Source organism: Pelodiscus sinensis, chromosome 5 (genome assembly GCF_049634645.1).
Source record: "Pelodiscus sinensis isolate JC-2024 chromosome 5, ASM4963464v1, whole genome shotgun sequence".
Taxonomy (NCBI): Eukaryota; Metazoa; Chordata; order Testudines; family Trionychidae; genus Pelodiscus; species Pelodiscus sinensis.
In genome coordinates, this window is record NC_134715.1 from 3,962,965 (window position 1) to 3,982,738 (window position 19,774).

Consider the following 19,774-nt stretch of genomic DNA (forward strand, 5'->3'; position numbering starts at 1 on the left):
TGGAAGGAGGCTGGCTGGAGGCTCTAGGAGTGAGTGGATACAGCCAAGAACGGACGATACTTCTCCCATCTCAACCACCCCCAGACATTCTTGAACCAGACCAGCCCAAACAATACAATATTTAAAGTCCAAACAAAACAGACTTGGTTTTTATTGGTTCCAAACCTTCCCCAGCAAAACCAACGTTTTTTCAACCTACACGTTTCAGTTGACATTTCTCAGAGGAGTTGCCGTCCCGGTGAGTCCTGCGCTATCGCTTGGGCTCTGGCCTCAGGCACGTCACTTTGACAATTTCTCCTGCCTCTCAAAAGGGACTCCTCCTCCTCTCTGACCTCCTAGGAGAGCTTAAAGATACATTCATCTGTGTGTGAAGCACTCCGGTACCACAGTACTATTAGACACGCCTGGAAGAGAAGTAGTCCGATTCTCTGTGTAGACAGAGTCTTCCTCCTCTAGTCTCTTGGCCTCCCACATAACCAGCCCCTGGACAAGACGTCTCCATCTACACTCAGCTCCGTGATTGTTCTGTAACTCAGACACCTAGCACCTCTGACATGGGCCCTAAACTGCATGGCCATTTGTTTCAAAGGGCAGCTCTCCAATGCTAAGGAGACGGCTTTTTCTTTGAGAAACAAACGAGGACCCAGAATGGAGAGTTAACTCAAAAAAACCACCATGTCACTCCCATCCACCTCCCACTCCCCACAGCGGTTTTCAACAGGCTTTAAAAGCAGATGCCGACCTGCAAGCCAATCCAAGAAATAAAGGAAGCCGGAGAGGGGAGAGGAAAGTAATAAGACAAAGTATGGCTGTGCCTGATTGTTCCCATAGCCAGCACATCTTCCTGAGTGACAGATCATTCGTCTTTTAACAGCTCTGTTGCCTAGAGATCAGTCTCATGGTTATCAGCTCAACCGACATCCACGGATGCATTTTCCAACAGGAAACCAGATGCGATGGGGTCAGCCCCAGCCCGTGACAGAGACATCTGGGTTAATTATGACTGATGCCGTATCACTTTTCATAAAGCGCACACTCGCCACATCAGGAATTTTGACTGTCATTTATGGAGTGCAGCAAAAGACATTCTCTCTGGAGTTCTAAGGTCAAGGAGAAAAGGGACTGAGTGTAAAATATGCAATTAAGCATGCCAGGGAGGGAGAGGGGAGCAAATACACACACACACACACTCAGGATGTTCTATATTTTAAATCTTTTGCTTTTAATACTTTCTGCAGGACCGATCTTGCCAGCCTTTTCCACGACGCTAGTACCTTACTTCCTTGATTCAATGAGTTTACTCTCCGAAGTAAGATGCTGCTCAACACGAGTAAGGGTGGCAGCCCCAAATATCTAGGGGCACCAGCAGATCATGATATCCCTTGACTTCAGGAAAGTTTTTGATACAGTCACCCAAAATATTCTTGCCAGCAAGTTAAAGCAGCATGGCTGGGATGAATGATCTACAAGATGGACAGAAAGCTGGTAGCTCGTTGGGCTCAATGGATACTGATCAATGGCTCGATCGCTAGTTGGCAGCTGGTATAAAGGGAAGTGTCCCAGGTCTGGGTCTTGGTTTGGTCAACATCTTCATTGATGACCTGGATGAGGAGATAGATTGCATCCTCAGCAAGTTTGAGAAGACACTAAGCTAGGGGGAGAGGTAGATACGCTGGAGGACAGGGATCGGGTCCAGAGTGACCTAGATAAATTGGAGGATTGGGCCAAAAGAAATCTGATGAGGTTCAACAAGGACAAGTGTAGAGTCCTGCACTTGGGACAGAAGAATCCAAAGCATTGTTACAGGCTGGGGACTGGCTGGCTAAGCAGCAGTTCTGCAATAAAGGACCTAGGGATTAGAGTGGACAAGAAGCGAGATACATTGCCAAGAAGGCTAATGGCATATCAGGGTGCATTAGGAGGAGCATTGCCAGCAGATCTAGAGAAGTGATTATTCTTCTTTATTCAGTACAAGTGAGGCCACATCTGGAGTGTCCAGTTTCAGGCCCCCTGTTACAGAAAGGAGGTAGACAAATTGGAGTGAATCCAACAGAGGACAATGAAAATGGTTAGAGCATGGGGGAACATGACCTATGAGGAGAGGCTGAGGGCTTTGGGTTTGTTTAGTCTGCAGAATAGAAGAGCGAGGGGGGATTTGAGAGCAGCCTGCAATTCCCCGAAGGGAGGTTCCAAAGAGGATGGAGAGAGGCTGTTCTCAGTAGTGACAGGTGGCAGAACGAGGAGCAATGGTCTCACACTGCAGTGGGGCAGGTCTAGGTTGGATATTAGGAAAAACTCTTTCTCTAGGAGGGTGGGGATGCACTGGGATGGGTTCCCTAGGGAGGGGGTGGAATCTCCATCCCTAGAGGTGTTTAAGTCCCAGCTTGACAAAGCCCTGGCTGGGATGATTGAGTTGGGTTGGGTCCTGCCTTGGGCAAGGGGTTGGACTAGTTGATAACCGTTTATGATTCTATGATGACAACCACTTCTCTTGTGTTTGTTTCACTTTGAGTCTAGGCTCTTTGTAATACATATAGCACCTTACAACCCCAGGCCCTGATCTGTTCCTGGCAGCCCAAGGTGCTGTCAACATAGAAATAAACGAATAATATAATAGTTTGGATAAGCCCTCAGACACTCCGGTGCTCGTCTGACCTACCCAAACCTACGGAATAAGCAGCAAAATCCTTGTCTGAATGTGTCCTGACATGTTTGCCACGTTTTTCTTTTTCAAATCTTGTGATCCCCAAAGCATTACAACTAAAATTAGGGATAATTTTTTAGCACATCATCTGGGGTGGATGGGGGGGGGCGAATAAACAATTTTCAAATTCATTGCAGAGATGAGCACAAATGAATTACCCGTGGTTTCCAACCCATCATGAATAATTCAAATCCCCCCGTGCCGGCGGATCTAATTAGTAATCAGCCAAACTATTCGGAAATTATCTAGTTTGGAGTTACTCACATCGCAACTCGATTTATTTCCAATCTAATTATTAACCCATTTGCGAGTGCCGGTGCCCTCACCCCGCCTGGCGCTGGCAGCAGAACCCTCCGCAGCACGCACACCGCCCGCTTCCGTTATTAATGTTCCTTTAGCAATTAGCCCCCCTCGTGCTCAGGGACACACGGCATATGTCGCACCGAGAGAGATTTTTAACGTTCTGTGGCAAGGCACCATATGTCCCGCTGGCTCAGGCACCTTGAAATGCAAAGAGATGTCATTAGTGAAGGCCGGACGAGGAGCGTGGAGGGAGGCAGAGCACCTGAGGGATAATATTGACGTGCAAGAATGCAGTCACCTAGCATCGCCTCAGGAGCGAAGGCGTGAGGCTACTGTGAAAAGTGACTTTGTCAGAGATGCCTAGTCAGCCTCCGGATTTACGGCTTCCCACCGGAAGTACAAAAGAGTCATACCATCATGGAACAGTAGGACTGGAAGGGACCTCGAGAGGTCATCGAGTCCAGCCCCCCGCCCTCATGGCAGGACCAAATACTGTCTAGACCATCCCTGCTAGACATTTATCTAACCTACTCTTAAATATCTCCAGAGATGGGGATTCCACAACCTCCCTGGGCAATTTACTCCAGTGTTTAATCACCCTGACAGTTAGGAATTTTTTCCTAATGTCCAACCTAAACCTCCCTTGCTGCAGTTTGAGCCCATTGCTTCTTGTTCTATCCTCAGAGGCCAAGATGAACAAGTTTTCTCCCTCCTCCTTGTGACACCCTTTCAGATACCTGAAAACTGCTCTCATGTCCCCCCTCAATCTTCTCTTTTCTAAACTAAACAAAACCAATGCTTTCAGCCTTCCTTCATAGCTCATGTTCTCTAAACCTTTAATCATTCTTGTTGCTCTTCTCTGGACCCCCTCCAATTTCTCCACATCTTTCTTGAAATGCGGTGCCCAGAACTGGACACAATACTCCAACTGAGGCCTAACCAGCGCAGAGTAGAGCGGAAGAATAACTTCTCATGTCTTGCTCACAACACACCTGTTAATGCATCCCAGAATCATGTTTGCTTTTTTTGCAACAGCGTCACACTGTTGACTCATATTCAGCTTGTGGTCCACTATAACCCCTAGATCCCTTTCTGCCGTACGCCTTCCTAGACGGTCGCTTCCCATTTTGTATGTGTGAAACTGATTCTTCCTTCCTAAGTGGAGCACTTTGCAGTTGTCTTTTTCTTTTGCATTTCTTTTTCAAAAGATTGGTCTTTTTCTTAGCTGCTGCATGCTCAGCCTGGAATCTGCATGTCAGACAGGGTCCTTTCTAACTCACCAGGAGCAACTCTGATGATTCTTTAGCCAGAACCTATCTGAGGCTGCAAAGCATGCTAGGAACAGTTTCCCGTCCGGCTTTGACTCAGAGGGTGACAGGCAGTAAAGCCTCATGTTAGAGCACAGCTTCTCAACATGTGGGTTGGGGTCACTGAGGCTAATATAGATTTGCTGGTAGCTGGAGATGAACCCTGAGCCCCAGGACCAAAGCTGAAGCCCAGTCTCCCCCACACACACTCGGGGCAATGGGGCTCAGGCATCAGCCCCCCACTCTTGGGGTTATAGCAAAAGCGCTTGTGAACCCTGCATTACAGCGGGAGGAGGAGGAGGAGACGACCCTGGAGGACAAACAGGAAGAGGATCTCTTGAGTAAGAAGGGGCCCTTGGTGCGGACGCTTTCCAAAGCAGAAGTGCACTTCGGGGGTTTATCCATAGATGTCGAATTCAGAGGCACTGGAACCATTTCTGGGCTGGGGGTGCTGAACTGCACCCCCCTTCAGACCGGCTGGGACTGAGTTGCCATCTCTCCCGGACCACCCTCCATTGCTGCAAATGGCGTCTGGTCCATCCAGTCCGGGAGAGTCGGCCACCATCGCCGCCTGAGGCCGAGACCACCACTGGGGGCAGCTGCAGAGCCCTGGGCGGGTGGCAGGACCCTGGGGCTGGCAGGCTGTGGTAGGGCCAGAGGGCAGTGGGACCCCAAGGGCCAGCAGAGCCTGTGAGGCAGCCGGCTGACAGGACCCCAAGACTTGGCAGGACCCCAGGAGGCCGGCAAAGCATGTGGGGCTAGCAGGACCCTCCAAGGGCTACCCAAGCTGGAGGAGCCGACAGAGGGGCCAGTCCCCAGGTGTGGGGAAGCCCTTTGCAAAACCTGGGGGTGCTGTAGCACCTCCTGAACTCCTACTTCCCACGCCAATGGTTGAATTTATCTTTAACGTTGTTTGTAGGGCAATCAAGAATACACAGAGCTACCCTAACAGAGAAGACTCTTTAAATAGGGGCAACCAGCATGTGACCTGTGTGGGACACATAAGCCCACATCTGCCTACTGCAGGGATATTGGTTGTCCTCTGCAGAATACTGGTCTAGCTAGACCTCAGCCTGGCTGTTCTTATGTTCCTAAACTTGATTTGTTCTATAAAGGTCTTTGGAGACGTCCAATTCATTACTTCCCCTGCAATATAGCCCCCCTCCCAATACAACCAGGGGGGATTTGATAGCAAACTTCAACTTCCTGAAGGGGGGTTCCATAGAGGATGGGGAGAGGCTGTTCTCAGTGGTGACAGATGGCAGAACAAGGAGCAATGGGCTCAAGTTGTGGTGGGAGAGGTCCAGGTTGGATATTAGAAAAAGTTATTTCCCTAGGAGGGTGGGGAAGCATTGGGATGGGCTCCCTAGGGAAGTAGTGGAGTCTCCATCCCTAGAGGTGTTTAAGTCTCGGCTTGACACAGCCCTGGCCGGGTTGATTGAGTTGGGATTGGTCCTGCTTTGGGCAGGGGGCTGGACTTGATGACCTCCTGAGGTCTCTTCCAGCCCTAGAATTCTATGAACCATCTAAAAACAGAGTGGGCAACAAATCAGGTTTAAATCATGAATCGAGTTTCAAGCGCACAAAGGAAGCAAACGCTGCTCCACAAATCTCTCCAACTGAGAGCAAAGTCTTCTCCACACAGCTCTAAGGAACCCATCCCTTTGGTAACCCTTCCAGGAACCACCAACTCAATGACATTGTGGTTGCACTGATACCAAACCTGTGCTTCTTGCATCATATCCTAGGGCAAGAGCCTCAAAACCTCAATGGTGGCCTAGCTGTGCCAATTAATGTCACTGGTGAACTGAACTCTACGAGGACCATGATCACTCACCTGTTTTTAAACAACCAAACTGTCTTTCGGAGCCTGTCAAAATGTTCGACAGTGTTTGGGACAAAAACGCCTCTTGGAGCAAAACAAAAGTTTCCATTTTCAATTAATGTTTCCCAGTTTTGCAGGGAAGAACCAACAAGGAGGAGAAAAAAAGGTGACGAATTTAGGGTTTTCTATAAAATGATTTGGCTTTAGGGTAAACTTTCCAGTTATCAATTTTCAGACACTGGTGTTCTAATAAAAAGAGTTTCCAGCTTGGGTTTTTCACTGAAAATCCAACTTTTTTTGAGAGACAGACACAGAGATATTAAAAATAAATAAAAATGTCCACCAAAAAAAATGGATTGTTTTAAACCAATTTAACTTTCTTTGTCTATACCAGGAGCTAAGTAATTTTGCAGGAGTAGCAATTAATATGTTAGCTACTAAATTCACCTCACATTCAAAGTCATTGTGATTATTTAAGGAGCCTATTTCAAATGGGGCACTGCAAAGAACCCCAGGCCAGCAGTGTAGGGGGCTGGGCTGCCCAAGGCCCCCTTACTACAGGCATTCACAGCGGCTGCCTCCTCTTCTTCCATGAGCTGTATTCTCCAGGTAGAGGGAGGATTGGTAGAGTAGGTGAGTTGCAATATGATCTCCCTTCAGTGCCTTGATTTCCCTTCCCCACTCTTCACCTGTCTTGTCCGTTGATGGTCCCTGCTCCAAGAGCTTACAATATCTCTGACCATGTCTGTACAGCACCAGGCACAAAGCCTCAGGATGTGATTACAATTCAAGTATCATCAACTCCATATTAATCCACATTTAAAACGGGTACCCATTCTGCTTTTAATTTTAAAAGAGAATAAGAAGTCATTTGAAGCAAGCATTCGTCTCTCAGAGGCTGGGCTTCCTTAGAATATGGGTATTTACAAACACAGCATCTGAACACCTTCAAAAAAGTCACCGGAGGATCATCTAGAGAGAATACGGACTTCTCCGGTTCAGCAAAACCAAGAGAGAGAGACCTGTAATTAATTAGAATTGCGAATGCTTCCTCATTAGTACAATATGTTCTGCTGGAGCTGGCCATGTGGAAAAGTTCTGCCTAACAAAATAGCATAGAAGAAAGCACAGCGCAGTTTATATTAAATAAAAAAAAACCCTGATGCCACTAAAGGAAAGGAATACAGTTATAAATTTATTTCCCTGGCATCTGCCAACAGCCGGAATTTACTGTCTTGCTGCAGTAGCCAAGTATAATAAAACTGATCTGTACACTGTAAAGATCTATGAATAGTTGACACAGAGTTTGCATTACAGCCCGTGGGAACAGAAATGGAATTCTTCTTAAAAACACTGATCTTGGAAGTAGCCCTTTTCCGTTACACATCACAACTAAGCATCCCAGTTTCCTAAGACTTCAATACTTGGAGAGTACAGGGATCATTCCCGCTCCAAAAAAAGTCTAAACCCTCCGAATATAAAATGACTAGGATAGGTGAGATGAAAAAAGCAGAAGAATTAATATACGGATGTATAAGAATGGATCAAGAGACAGCTGGTACCCAAGCATTCAAAACCATCGTGATTGGCTTACAAAAAACAGTCCCAAGACCTTCATAAACAATACATTGTAGGTCTTTTCGCTTTGCCCTTCATTGCTGGGGAGGGAGGGCGTCTTTAGACTACACATGGGTCACACGTTTCTAGTTTTTCCTCCATGATCATGAGGGTTAGGACTGATTTTTTAATGAAAGCAGAGGCTCTCTCGGCATTGGAAAAGGTTCACAAAAGGGCAACAAAAATGATGAGGGGTTTAGAACGGGACCCATATGAAGAGAGATTAAAAAGATTTGTTTCCATAACACAAGAACTAGGAGTCACCAAATGAAATGAATAGGTAGCAGGTTTAAAACAAACAAAAGAATTTATTTCTTCCGGGGGTGCCTCTCCACACATCCCCTCGGTCACTTGGGACACAGAACATAATTCATTCTGCACACGGACGGAAAACAATTTAATACCAGGGGCTCTGTGTCCCCCATTTCCCTCCTCCCTCCCCACATCTGGGACTCTGTGTGCTCCCACATTCTCCCCTCCCATCACGCTTGGGTCCCCTATTTCCTCCCCTTCCACCCAGAGCTCGGGGTGCCCCCCACAGGAACAAACATCTAAGCCCAGTTGACTTCCAGTGGGAGCCGAGAGCCAGACGGCTCTTGGTCCCTTTGAAGGTCTCCCCCAAAAGTGACTAAAACCTGGTCTATCCTAAAAAATTAGGTCAGTTTTACGGCCTAAGTCCACCTGTGAAAAATTCACCCCCCCGAGAGGGGTAGGTGAGCCAACTTCAGTCCCCATGGAGACGGCGCTCAGTTAGCAAAAGAATTCTTCCATCGACTGAGCTACTGCTTCTCAGGGAGGCGGGTTACCAACAGGAGAGCCCCTCCTGGCGGGGAAGAGGGTCTCTATGCCGGCGCACTAGTGGTGCTGTGGTAACATTTTAAGAGTAGGCACAGCCAAAGCCTTCAAAAATAGGTGCCTGAAGTTATATGCCTCCTGTGCCTTCACAGGAGCTGGTGGGTGCTCAGCATTTTTGAACCACAGGTCCTGTATCCAGAGGCCTAAATAATGACGGAATAATCTAGCCATGCCACATATTTGCTTTTGTGCTTCTCTGCTCACTACAATCACACCCAAACCAGGTCTATAGACATACGCGCACAAGATGGCGGAGCAGCAGAATTCAGTGAAACTAACACACTCTGAACCCAAAGAGCTCATGCAGGGCATCAGTTATTCAAGTGACTAACCGGGTAAGTTGGGGCAGGGAACCTTTTGGGTCAGGGGCCACTGTCCCATCAGTTGGGGGCCCACGCACAAGTGAGAAGTGCAAAAAAATAAAATCCTCACGGATCTGGCTCCCAACTGAGAAACAAACAAACAAACAAAGACACTCCCCTCTCACTGAGCTGGGGCACTGGGGCCAAGCCAGCCCTCCCATCCAGCCCTGTAGGGAGACGGGGGGTTGGGATTCAGGGACACCCGCAACAGGAGACATCTTTTTAGAAGAGATCACCCTGCTGTGGAAGGAAGCGCCGAACCTTGCCGTGGGTTGGATCAAAGCAAGTTGGGGGGGGGCAGATTTGGCCCCCATGTTCCCCACATCCTAACCTATGCATGTGGTGGGTTAATAGACATACTAAACTGCTACAAGTACGCCATCGTTGCACGTGTGACCAGACAGCCTCATTGTTAGTCCAAGCATTTCTATTAAACAGAGTCATTTGTGATGACAGGTCTAGAGAACATGAGCTGTGAGGGAAGACTGAAAGAACTGGGCTTGTTTAGTTTGGAAAAGAGAAGACAGAGGGGACATGAGAGCGGTTTTCAAGTACCTAAAAGGGTGTTGCAAGGAGGAGGGAGAAAAATTGTTCTCCTTGGCCTCTGAGGATACACAAGAAGCAATGGGCTTAAACTGCAGCCAGGGAGGTTTAGATGAGACATTAGGAAAAACTTCCTGCCTGACAGGGTGGTCAAACGCTGGAATAAATTGTAGAATCACCATCACTGGAGATATTTCAGAGCAGGTTGGACAGACATCTCTCAGGGATGCTCTAGATGGTGCTTGGTCCTGCCGTGAGGGCAGGGGACTGGACTTGATGACCTCTCGAGGTCCCTTCCAGTGCTAGGACTCTATGATTGTATAATTTTTTCCCCATTAACACAGCAATAGAGAGCTCACTAAGCCAGCCCGCTATGAGGGAGGAATTGCAGATTTCTATTTTCTCAAAATAACTCCTTTAATCATGAACGGGGTTGCTGCCACCCCTTCCTGACTGCTAACTGGCCACACCCACCCCTCTGGCACCCTGGCGTACACGCACCCGGAGAGGAAAACGCTGGGGGCATTTAAAGCGCTGGCTGCAGCACGGAATACGGTGTTCCGAGCCACAGGCATTTCTGACAGCGGCAGAGGATGTGCGAAAGGTTGGCGTCGTGCTGTCTGCCTCGCCAGCCTTCGCTGCGTGTTGCCAGCCTAGCCAGGAGTACCTCGGGAGGAACAGGCGCGCATGCCGCGTGCTTCACAGAAACGCTGCTTGGGAAAGGGTGTTTCACGATGTTAGTTGTTACTATTCTCGCGTCCCTCGATCCAGAGCTGCCAGCACAATCCTACCCAACCCATCTGCACAGGTCTTGAAGGAGGAGGAAGATTATAACTCGTATATTTTGGACCCTTATACGACTATGTAACAATAACACACACCACTCGCTGTGCTTCCGAAGCCCTCCAGGGTCAACCCACACAAAACTTTCCAACACGTAACAACAGTGCGGATTTCAAGGCCTCTCTCTCAGGGCCTACCGGGCGGAAGGAGTGCATTGTGGGTCCTTTGGAAGGGCTGGGGATCTCTGCTTCCCGATAACAATCCCCAACAGGTGGGAGTGTCGAAATCAGCCAGCGCTGGCCTAGCTCTGCACCTCCTGCGGTCAAGGAGCGTTAGCTGCCCCCCGGCTTCCAGGACAGCAGAGGTAGGCCAACGCTGAGCTGGTTTGAAACCCCCGCTCCCCCCCCCCCCACACACACACGCACACACTTCAATCCAGTGTAAGCAGAAGCACAAATTTATGGCAGTGTTTCACTGGCCTCCAGTCGGGTTTAAAGCCACACTTGGGTTCTCCACAGGGATGTCAGATAGCGTGTGACTGAATAGTCACGTGACCGCCTGAAATGTTAGCGGTTACACGACCGTTCGATAATTCCCGGCAGCCAGTGCGCTCCTGGCCCTGCTCCCGGGGAGCCCCCTGCCCCCCGCGCTAGTGTGGGGGGGGGGGGCAGGCAGAGCCGGTCCTCGAGGGAAGCCAGTTTAAACCAGCTCGCCATGCAAACCAGCTGCCCGGCGCTGCTGCCTCTGATACAGAGGGAGCAGCATGGGATGGCAGGAGCCCCTGTCCACGGAGGGTCCAAGCTCCCCATGGGCAGAGGTTCCTCCTGGGATGCGGAGCAGCCTCTGTCCATGGGGAGCTCAGACCCCCCTTGGACAGGGGATGCTTCACAGCAGCCTCCCCCCTGCTGTGCTGCGGTGTCTGATAGAGGCAGCAGCGCAGGGGAGACAGGCAGTACCTTGGAGCTGGTCCTGGGGGGATCTGGCTTTTATACTGGCTCCCCCAGCACCAGCTCCTGCCTGCCCCTCCACCTCTGCAGGAGGCAGCAAGGGTGGGGGGAGGGAGGCAGAAGAGTCCATGAAGCTGGCACATGCAGGGAGCTGGCTTGAAAGCAGAGGCAGCAGCATGGGGGGAGGGCAGGCAGATCCAGTGCTCACGCTTAAAGCCAGCTGTTCACGGGCATCGGCTCCCACTCCCCACCCCCTTGCTGCCTCTGATACAGAGGCAGCAAGTGGGAACTGCGGGCGGGGGAATGCATGTAGTCAGCAAGATTAACCGACAAGCTTATCGGGAAATCATATAGTCGACTACACACTAGACTGACATCCCTAGTTCTCCATGGAACGCCAACTTTCACGGAAGCATGGGGGCTCATTGTTCTGTTCCTTGCTGTTTCGTTGGACAATGTGTCGAGCCCAAATGCTGTTTGCTTTGTGGTGAAAGGTCGACTCCCCATCTCCAGCCAGCATCCACAACAGGCCAGGTTTCGAGATGAGCTCAGCTCCTGGTTAGGCACTGAAACGAAGGGGCCACATTTCCGTAAAGGCTTAGCCAAGTGCAATACGGATAGATGGGCTGGGAAGTTAAGCCCAGAAGGGACCATCATGATCATCTGTATGACCTCCTAACAGAGGCCCCAGTCTATCCCTCTCCTAGAACATAAGAACGGCCAGACTGGGTCAGACCAAAGGTCCATCCAACCCAGTGTCCTGTCTGCTGACAGTGGCCAATGCCAGGTGTCCCAGAACAGGTACATGATCAAGCGATCTCTCTCCTGCCATCCGTCTCCACCCTCTGACAAACAGAGGCTGGGGACACCATTCCTACCCAGCCTGCCTAATAGCCACTGATGGACTTAAACTCCATGAATTTATTTAGTCCTCAGGCAAGGAGTTCCACAGATTGACTATGCGCCGTGTGAAGAAGAACTTCCTACTCCTGTAGTAGAGCCGCAACCTCTGGCTGAGTTCCTGATGCCCTCAGATCTGTGTTTAAAGGACTGAAGTTGCAGAGAGACACCTTCATTTACATCAGTCCCAACCAGCAAGTCCCCTGTGCCCTGTAGGGTGCAGAGCCAGGCAAACCACTCATTTGTACAATACCCACACCCGCAATGAAACACTAGTTCTCACACAGACATGTGGAAATTGAAGACACACAGCCTTGCTCCCAGCTCAAAAACAGCTGGCCACATCCTTGCAGAAAAGATCTGTTGATTAACACCCTTGGACGAGAACTAAGCATTCTTACCCGCTTCGTAGGAAGGGTTTTGTCTCAAGTACAGAAGCTGCTGCCCTACTAATTTGCCAATCTCCACCTTTTTCATCGTCTAGCTAAAAACCTAAAGCAGGAAGCCTGGAAGCCGGTGTTTCTTAAACTTTTTAAGACAGAGGATTTTTTTTTGAGCAAAAAAAAAAACGGGGGGGGAGAGGGGTCAGGAGAATGGCCTTTAAGGGCGGCTGCTCGAGAGAGATTCTAATGCCACCCCGCTGATTAGCAGAGTGCCCACAGCGAGGTTTGTGTTTTCCCTTGTGGTGCACATCCGCGCGCACCTTGGTGCACATAACAAAATTGATTCTGCACATGGATGGAAAAAAATCCGCCGATGGGTGGAAAAGATGAGAGGGAACACAGGTTCTGGTCTGATTAGGGCACCAGGCACTACAGGAATACGGTCATACCTTGGCAGAGATAGGAAAGCCGCCTAGAACCTGAGCCTGCCTACCCCGGGTGTGCCCGGTGACCTTTCTGGGGTGCAGGGCAGATTACAATGTAATAGGCCAGCTCTCTATGGTAGCTAAGACGGGCTCAACACCCAGTCTGAGGGGATCAAAGAACCTGGTTTGAGTCCCCCCACCTCCCAATTGCCTGATCCAGGAGGCAGCCAAGAGACCCTTCAGCTACAGGCTGACTATTAAGGACTGCTCTAAATTATGCTAGCACCACTCTGCTGGCTGGGGATACCCAGAATGCAGGGCTCTGTGCGATCACCTCCCGCTTCTTGCTGCCTTGGCCTGGGGGGCCTGGATCCACCACCCATCCGTACCAAGTCACGAGACGCTCACGATCCAGCCAGCGGACCGGATTTGGGGAGGAATCCCAGTCCCATGCCACCGGAGCTACCTCCCACACACACTCAGGCAGGGCGGGCAAGTGAGCCGATCCAGCCGGGGGAGGCCCTGCCGCTCCCCCCTGCCCCAGTCCAATCAGGGGCTGGGTGAGGGGGGGAAGCGTGCAAAGTCTCCTCCCCCCGCCAGGGGCACGGGTACCTAGGGGAACCGCCAGCTGTTCAGAACCGTGGGGGGGGGGCGTGTGGACAGCTACCATTTCCTCACCTTCCTGGGTCCCCTAGACACCCCCCTTCAAGGCCTCTGGAGGACGGGACACCACGTGGGGCAGGCCTGAGGGATTCAGCCAAAGGCTGGCCAAGGAGCTGGCATTTATTAGCCTCCTCCTGCGGCCACGGGGTTCCTTTTCTGCCCCCCAAACAGGCCCAGAAAGCCGGGCGTCCGAATCCACATTCAGGCACCTCCCCAGGGAGCCTGATTTGAAACACGCCGAGCACCCAGACGCCCCCTCTGGCCTGGGGCGCCGAACCTGTGAACCTCAGGTGAGTTCCGGAGGAGCCCAACCACGGGAGAGGAGCCTCACGCTAGGAAACGCCCGGATTTGGGGGGCAGCCCAGAGCTGGGGAACCACCTCCAGCCCCCACCCTACGTAAACTCTGCCTGGGCCGGCTGAGCTTCTCCCGTCCCTCGAGAGAGGCCAAAGGGTTGAGATGCCCCAGAGGGGACGAGCGTGCCCTGCCCCGTTGCAGGGCGCCCATTCTTGGGGGGGGCAGGTAGAGCTTAGGGTGCCCATGGAAGAGGGACTTACCGCTGGCGTGGGCCCCGTGGCTGGGCATGGCAGCTCTTCCCTGGCCTGCGTCCTGGCCCTCGAGGTCACCTCTGCTCGCGACGTGGCTCTCCAGCCCAGCCCAACGGCCGGTGTTTTCCAGCAGCCCCGGCGTCCTTGCAGCCTTCCCTCGGGCTTTCCAGGCGGCCTTACGGCCTCGGGACAGGGGTCTCCACACCTTCTGCCCAGTGGCTGGGCGGTGCAGCCACCGTCTGCTCCCTCAGACCCTGGCCCTGCCGCCTTGGACTCCGTCCTGCCCTTCTCCGGGCCTTTTCCCCAGCCCCTTCCCGGGCTGGGGGCCAGGGTCAGCGCCTGCCAGGGCTTCTCCACAGAGCTCTGCCCTGCCGCTGTGACCCCTCGGGGTCTGCAGAGCCCAGAGCTTGCTCCCTCCTCAGCCCAGGAGAGGCCTCCCCAGCCGGCTTCCCTTGCCCAGCCCTGCTCCTTCCCAGCTGCCAGCGTCCCCAATCAACACAGCCCCTCCAGCTGCTCCCCAGCCGCCTGATTGAGCTCACAGTTAACCCCCGCTCGGCCCCACCCCTCTGCTTTGGGTGAGCACTAGTGCAGCAGGGCACGGCCTCGTCTCCCGCCCCGCATGCCCACGGTTGTGTGGAAACAAGCACGTCCTTCCCCCAGGGAAAGAAAGGGCAACACGTTGTCCTCTTCTCCGATCCTTTTCACACTTCCCCAGCCCTGACTCCTGCACCCCCATATCCCTGCCCCCTCCTCTGAATGCCCACACCCCAGCCCCCTGCCCTGAGCCCCCCACACGCCAGCCCTGACTCCTGCACCCCCATCTCCCTGCCGCTGCTCTGAACCCCTTCACCCCAACCCCCTGCCCTGAGCCCCTCACGCTCCAGCCCTGACTCCTGCACCCCCCATATTCTTACCTCTCCTCTGAGCCCCCATACCCCAGTCTCCTGTCCTCAGCCCCCTGCACTCCAGCCCTGTACCCCATATCACTGCCCCCTCCTCTGAACCCCCACTCCAATCCCCTGCCCTGAGCCCTCTGTGCTCCAGCCCTGACTCCTGCACCCCCATATCCCTGCCCCCGCCTCTGAACCCCTCCACTCCAGTCTTTTGCCCTGAACCCCTCATGCTCCAGCCCTGACTCCTGCACCCCCCCATATTCCTCCCCCTCCTCTGAACCCCCCACACACCAGCCCTGACTCCTGCACCCCCATATCTCTGCCCCCGCCTCTGAACCCCTCCACTTCAGTCTCTGCCCTGAGCCCCTCACACTGCAGCCCTGACTCCTGCACCCCTCCACACACACCCCAACCCTCTGCCTTGAGCCCCTCCTTGCAATTGGAGCTTTCTTTCTTTCGAGAGAGTGTCCATGCAGCCTGGATGCTCTCTTTCGAAAAAGCAGGTTGCTTTTTCGATCTGGTTTGGAGGTGTGGATGCTCTCTTTCGAAAGAAGCTTGCAATCCAGACGTACCCAGAGTTAGTCTGTGAGCAAAGAGATGTTAGTGTACGTTTCTTCAGTGTGTGTCTGCGCTACACATAGGGCATGTCTAAATTATACCCCTCTTTCGAAAGAGGGATGCAAATTAGGCAGATCGAAATTGCAAATGAAGCTGGGATTTGAATTTCCCGTGCTTCATTTGCATAAAGGCGGTCACACGTTCTTTCAAAAAAAGGGTATTTCAAAAGTGAAACCACTGTCTAGACGTGGTTCTTTTGGGGGGGAAAAAACCTTTTTCTAAAGATCCCGTGCTCCTTATTTTTTAAGGAGTACAGGATCTTTTGAAAAAGGGATTTTTTCCCAAAAGAACCCTGTCTCGACGGCGGTTTTACTTTCAAAAAGCCCTTTTTCAAAAGATCGCGTGGCCACCGTTATGCAAATGAAGTACTGGAAATCCCGGCTTCATTTGCAATTTCGATCTTCATAATTTACATCCCTCTTTCGAAAGAGGGGTGTAGTTTAGACATACCCATAGAGAGGTACAGTATCTACATAGACACACATACAAATGTGTGCACATGCATGCGCCTACACACAGGCGTGTCTGTCTTCTCCCTTTGCATGGCATTTGAAAAGCAACAGGCTGGGGTTCTAATGTCATTTTAAGATTCAAAAGCCTTTCTAATGCTTTTGGGAAACTCCTGGTACCACTGAACACAGCAGCTGTTCGGGATGCATTGCAAACTTTGCACCCCCCCCGCCCCGCCCTTTGCAAGCGTGTCAGTGCCCGGGTGCATGTTTGGGCCTCTATTTACAATCAGAGCAAGAATTTCCGATGTGCTAAGCGCCACCAATTGCATCCAGATTTCCAGAAAAGGTTCTGAGACCAACGGGAACGGCTGCATCCGGCCTCTTCTGAAAATCCAGCCATTTCATTTAGGTGCCCAAAAGAGAAGCAGCTGGGTGCCAGATTGTTTTTACCACCTGGCCGTACGTTCAGCCGGTTTTAATTGCTGTGCCCACTATGCAAGAAAAACGTCAGCAGGAAGGTTGTATTAAACCATTAACCTTGCTGGATGAAATTCTGCATCCGCTGTGCCATGCAGGAAGTTCGACGCCCTTCTTGCTTTCACATCTTCATAGAAAAAAATAAAATTAGGCTTCGTGACCCCAATTTTCTTTAGCCACATCAAAGCTCCTTCTGGCCACTTCCTCCGCTTTATTATCATCTGCTTTTTGGAACAAAAAGACTGTTCACGTATTTCGATATTTGCTTGACTCTCCCGTCTGCTGGGCACATTCTAATCAGCAGGCAGTCCGCACAAAGACAGATTTTCACTTCTCCTCCACAGCCTAAACAAGACCAAAAATAAGAGCTATCAAATGGTAAACTTTTGTAAATACATTTGATCATTACTCACCGGCCCTGCAAATCTTTCAGAGCACTGGACAGCCAGACTAACAGGACACCACAATGATGCTCTTCGCACTAGACATCTTTCTCCCATGCTTTCAATCGCTATCCTAATAGAAATGCATTGCTGCTTTTGTGTCCTTGCCTATTTTGCGTAACAAATCTCAACGGGTCGCTGTGTGCTTCAGGAGATCGCACGTTCTGAACGTGCCTATTTTTTGCAAGAGCAAGTCCTATCTCAGTTAATATATTGTGTTATAGTATCTGTAACCACTGACCATAACTCAGCCAGCACATAACACATTTTCATTTTGTTGCTCCATTATTTCTGCAGCCAGTCGATACAATATGAGGCGAAGCGTGCCTGGCTCAGCACGTATCGATCTGTCCATTTGCTCATTGTTTACATCAAAACATCACTTGTCAGTGCTGCTTCTTTTATGATTATCTTATCCTACAGGAAATGACAGATGCAAAGACTAAATGCTAGTCAATTTCCAAGGGCGGCTGATGTGAAGAACAAAGTAGACGCCCTTTCATCAATATAGATAGACGTGTGTAACAAACAGTTGGAGCCTGATTCTCATTTATATCAGGGCGCCTTTGTTTCCTTCTGGCATGTTAATGTAATTTTATCCACTGTAAAGACCATTTCTATTGCCAGGGTGCTGTAAAGGGGTGTTAGTATAAATGCATATCAGCCCCCTTTGGTTTCTTGCTAAGAGGTAAAAACCCTACTGCTATGTATATTGCAAAAATAAATAATAAAGCAGATCTATATCTAATCCTCATTAGCAATGAATGCTCAACAATCAAGGAAAACACGTGAACTTGTCTAACCCCAAACTCAACTTCATTTGCTCATTCAAAATCCTACTTCTTCATGAAGCGCACGGCCAACCTGCGGAACTCCTTGCCAGAGGATGTTGTGACGGCTGGGACTTTATCTTGCTCTTTTTAAAACCCTGTTAAATTCATGGAGGTTAGGTCTGTCAATACTTATTAGCCAGGATGGTTAGGGATGGTGTCTCTAGTCTCTGTTTGTCAGAGACTGGAAATGAATGAGAGGAGAGGGATCACTTGATGATTCCCTGTTCTGTTCACTCCTTCTGGGGCATCTGGAATTGGCCACTGTCGGCAGACAGGATACTGGCCTGGATGGACCTTTGGTCTGACCCAGTACGGCCATTCTTATGTTCTTACTCTGGTAGTCAAAACCAGCTAATAGACATTGGTGGACCTAACCTCCATGAATTTGTCAGTTCTTTTTTGAACCCTGTTAAAGTCCTGGTCTTCACAACATCCTCACAACATCACAACAGGCTCTGGTAAGTGGTATGATCAACTCAGTGGTCTGATCAGCACCTCAAGAGACAATCTGAAGGGGATCTCTATGACCCAACACTATCACAAATCTCATTTTGCTATCCGTCATAATCTTTAGCTTACAATGTTACCATATTTTTTTCACACCCCCACCAAAACAAAGGCAAAATCCCACTGAAGGAAGATCCATGTATTTCTAATGAATAACACAGCCCTGGTGTGTCCTGAGGTACTGAATTTTAACCTGAAGCTGATCCAGGACTGAAGTTTGGGAATCTTGGGCCGCTGTAATTTTGAAGGAAGCAAGCAATTTGCCCTTTTGGAACCCTGTTCAAGTCCTGGCAAGGAGTTCCACAGGTTGACTGTGCGCTGTGTGAAGAAAAACTTCCTTTTGTTATTTGATCCACTATTTGATCTGAGGAAGTGGGTCTGGCCCACGAAAGCTCATCACCTATTAAACCATCTTGTTAGTCTTTAAAGTGCTACGCAGTCCTGTTTTTTGTTTCAGCTACACCAGACTAACACGGCTGCATTTCTATCACTATTCCTTTTGTTATGTTCTTATGTTCCCAATCAATGACTTTTCCTTTCATAAGAGTATTTTGTGACCCTATAAAATATTGCTACCAACGTGTTCCATCTTCTTAGTGTAGAAAGTATGCTTGCCTGAGGTAGGACATCAGAGGCACACAGACATCGTGTTGGGCATCTGCAGGGGAGTGAATTTCACTGGTCATGAATAAATCCCAGAATATTTTAACCTTATTTGGCGTGGGAGACATTTTGCCAGCCGATCGTTAACATCGCCTGCCAGTGTCATTTGGCGCCTGACCGAATGTCAGTGACAATGTCACCTCGTGTGAGGTGCCTCCATGTTCTATTAGTAAAGATAGCATTTCCTGTTCATCCATTTTACTCTGGCCTACCCACAACGCCACATATCCCCCAGCAAGGGGCTTACCAAAGCCCGCCCTCTTCAGTGTTTCCAAATGGGACCCTCTCCCAGACCTACAAAGCCAGCCCTTAAGTTGTTAAAGGGCTTTGAAAAATGCATTTGGAAAGGCAGATACGTTCCTGGGGAGCATGCAGCAGGGCCGGGCATGAATAAATGAATGTGATCAGTAAACCCTTCAGGAAATGATCAATCACTATAGAAAGATAAGTCGACGTGAGGGGGGAAAATCAGACAGCTGGTACAGCCATGCACTTTGGAGTTTGACTGAGGGGATGTGGGTGACAGGGAGTCAGGTCTATTTGCCCTATAAATCTGATTGAGAAAGATCAAATCTAATGGGATTTCTGATCAACTGCAATCATTCCACCAACATAACTCCATGGATGGGAGAGCAGTGAACGGTATGCCGCCCCTCTCCTCGTGCAGCCTGAACGGTGCTGTCAGGTTAAAACAGCCCGGCCTTAGAGTATACATCTCCAAATC

At 50.2% G+C, this 19,774-nt stretch overlaps 1 protein-coding gene and 1 long non-coding RNA gene across 2 annotated transcripts in view; both read right to left on the bottom strand.

The window, feature by feature from the left end:
* The window catches only part of LOC142829392 (uncharacterized), a 133,624-nt gene extending 118,740 nt beyond the window's left edge, over window positions 1–14,884 (bottom strand). The window contains exon 1 of the long non-coding RNA XR_012903784.1: window positions 14,174–14,884. This is a non-coding gene — a long non-coding RNA (uncharacterized LOC142829392). The remainder of the gene's footprint in view (window positions 1–14,173) is intronic.
* Window positions 14,885–16,501: 1,617 nt separating this feature from the next.
* Window positions 16,502–19,774, bottom strand: part of CENPC (centromere protein C) — a 130,327-nt gene continuing 127,054 nt past the window's right edge. The window contains exon 20 of the mRNA XM_075929261.1: window positions 16,502–16,949. Within this exon, the coding sequence (XP_075785376.1) occupies window positions 16,932–16,949 (18 nt within the window). The 3' untranslated portion in view covers window positions 16,502–16,931. The remainder of the gene's footprint in view (window positions 16,950–19,774) is intronic.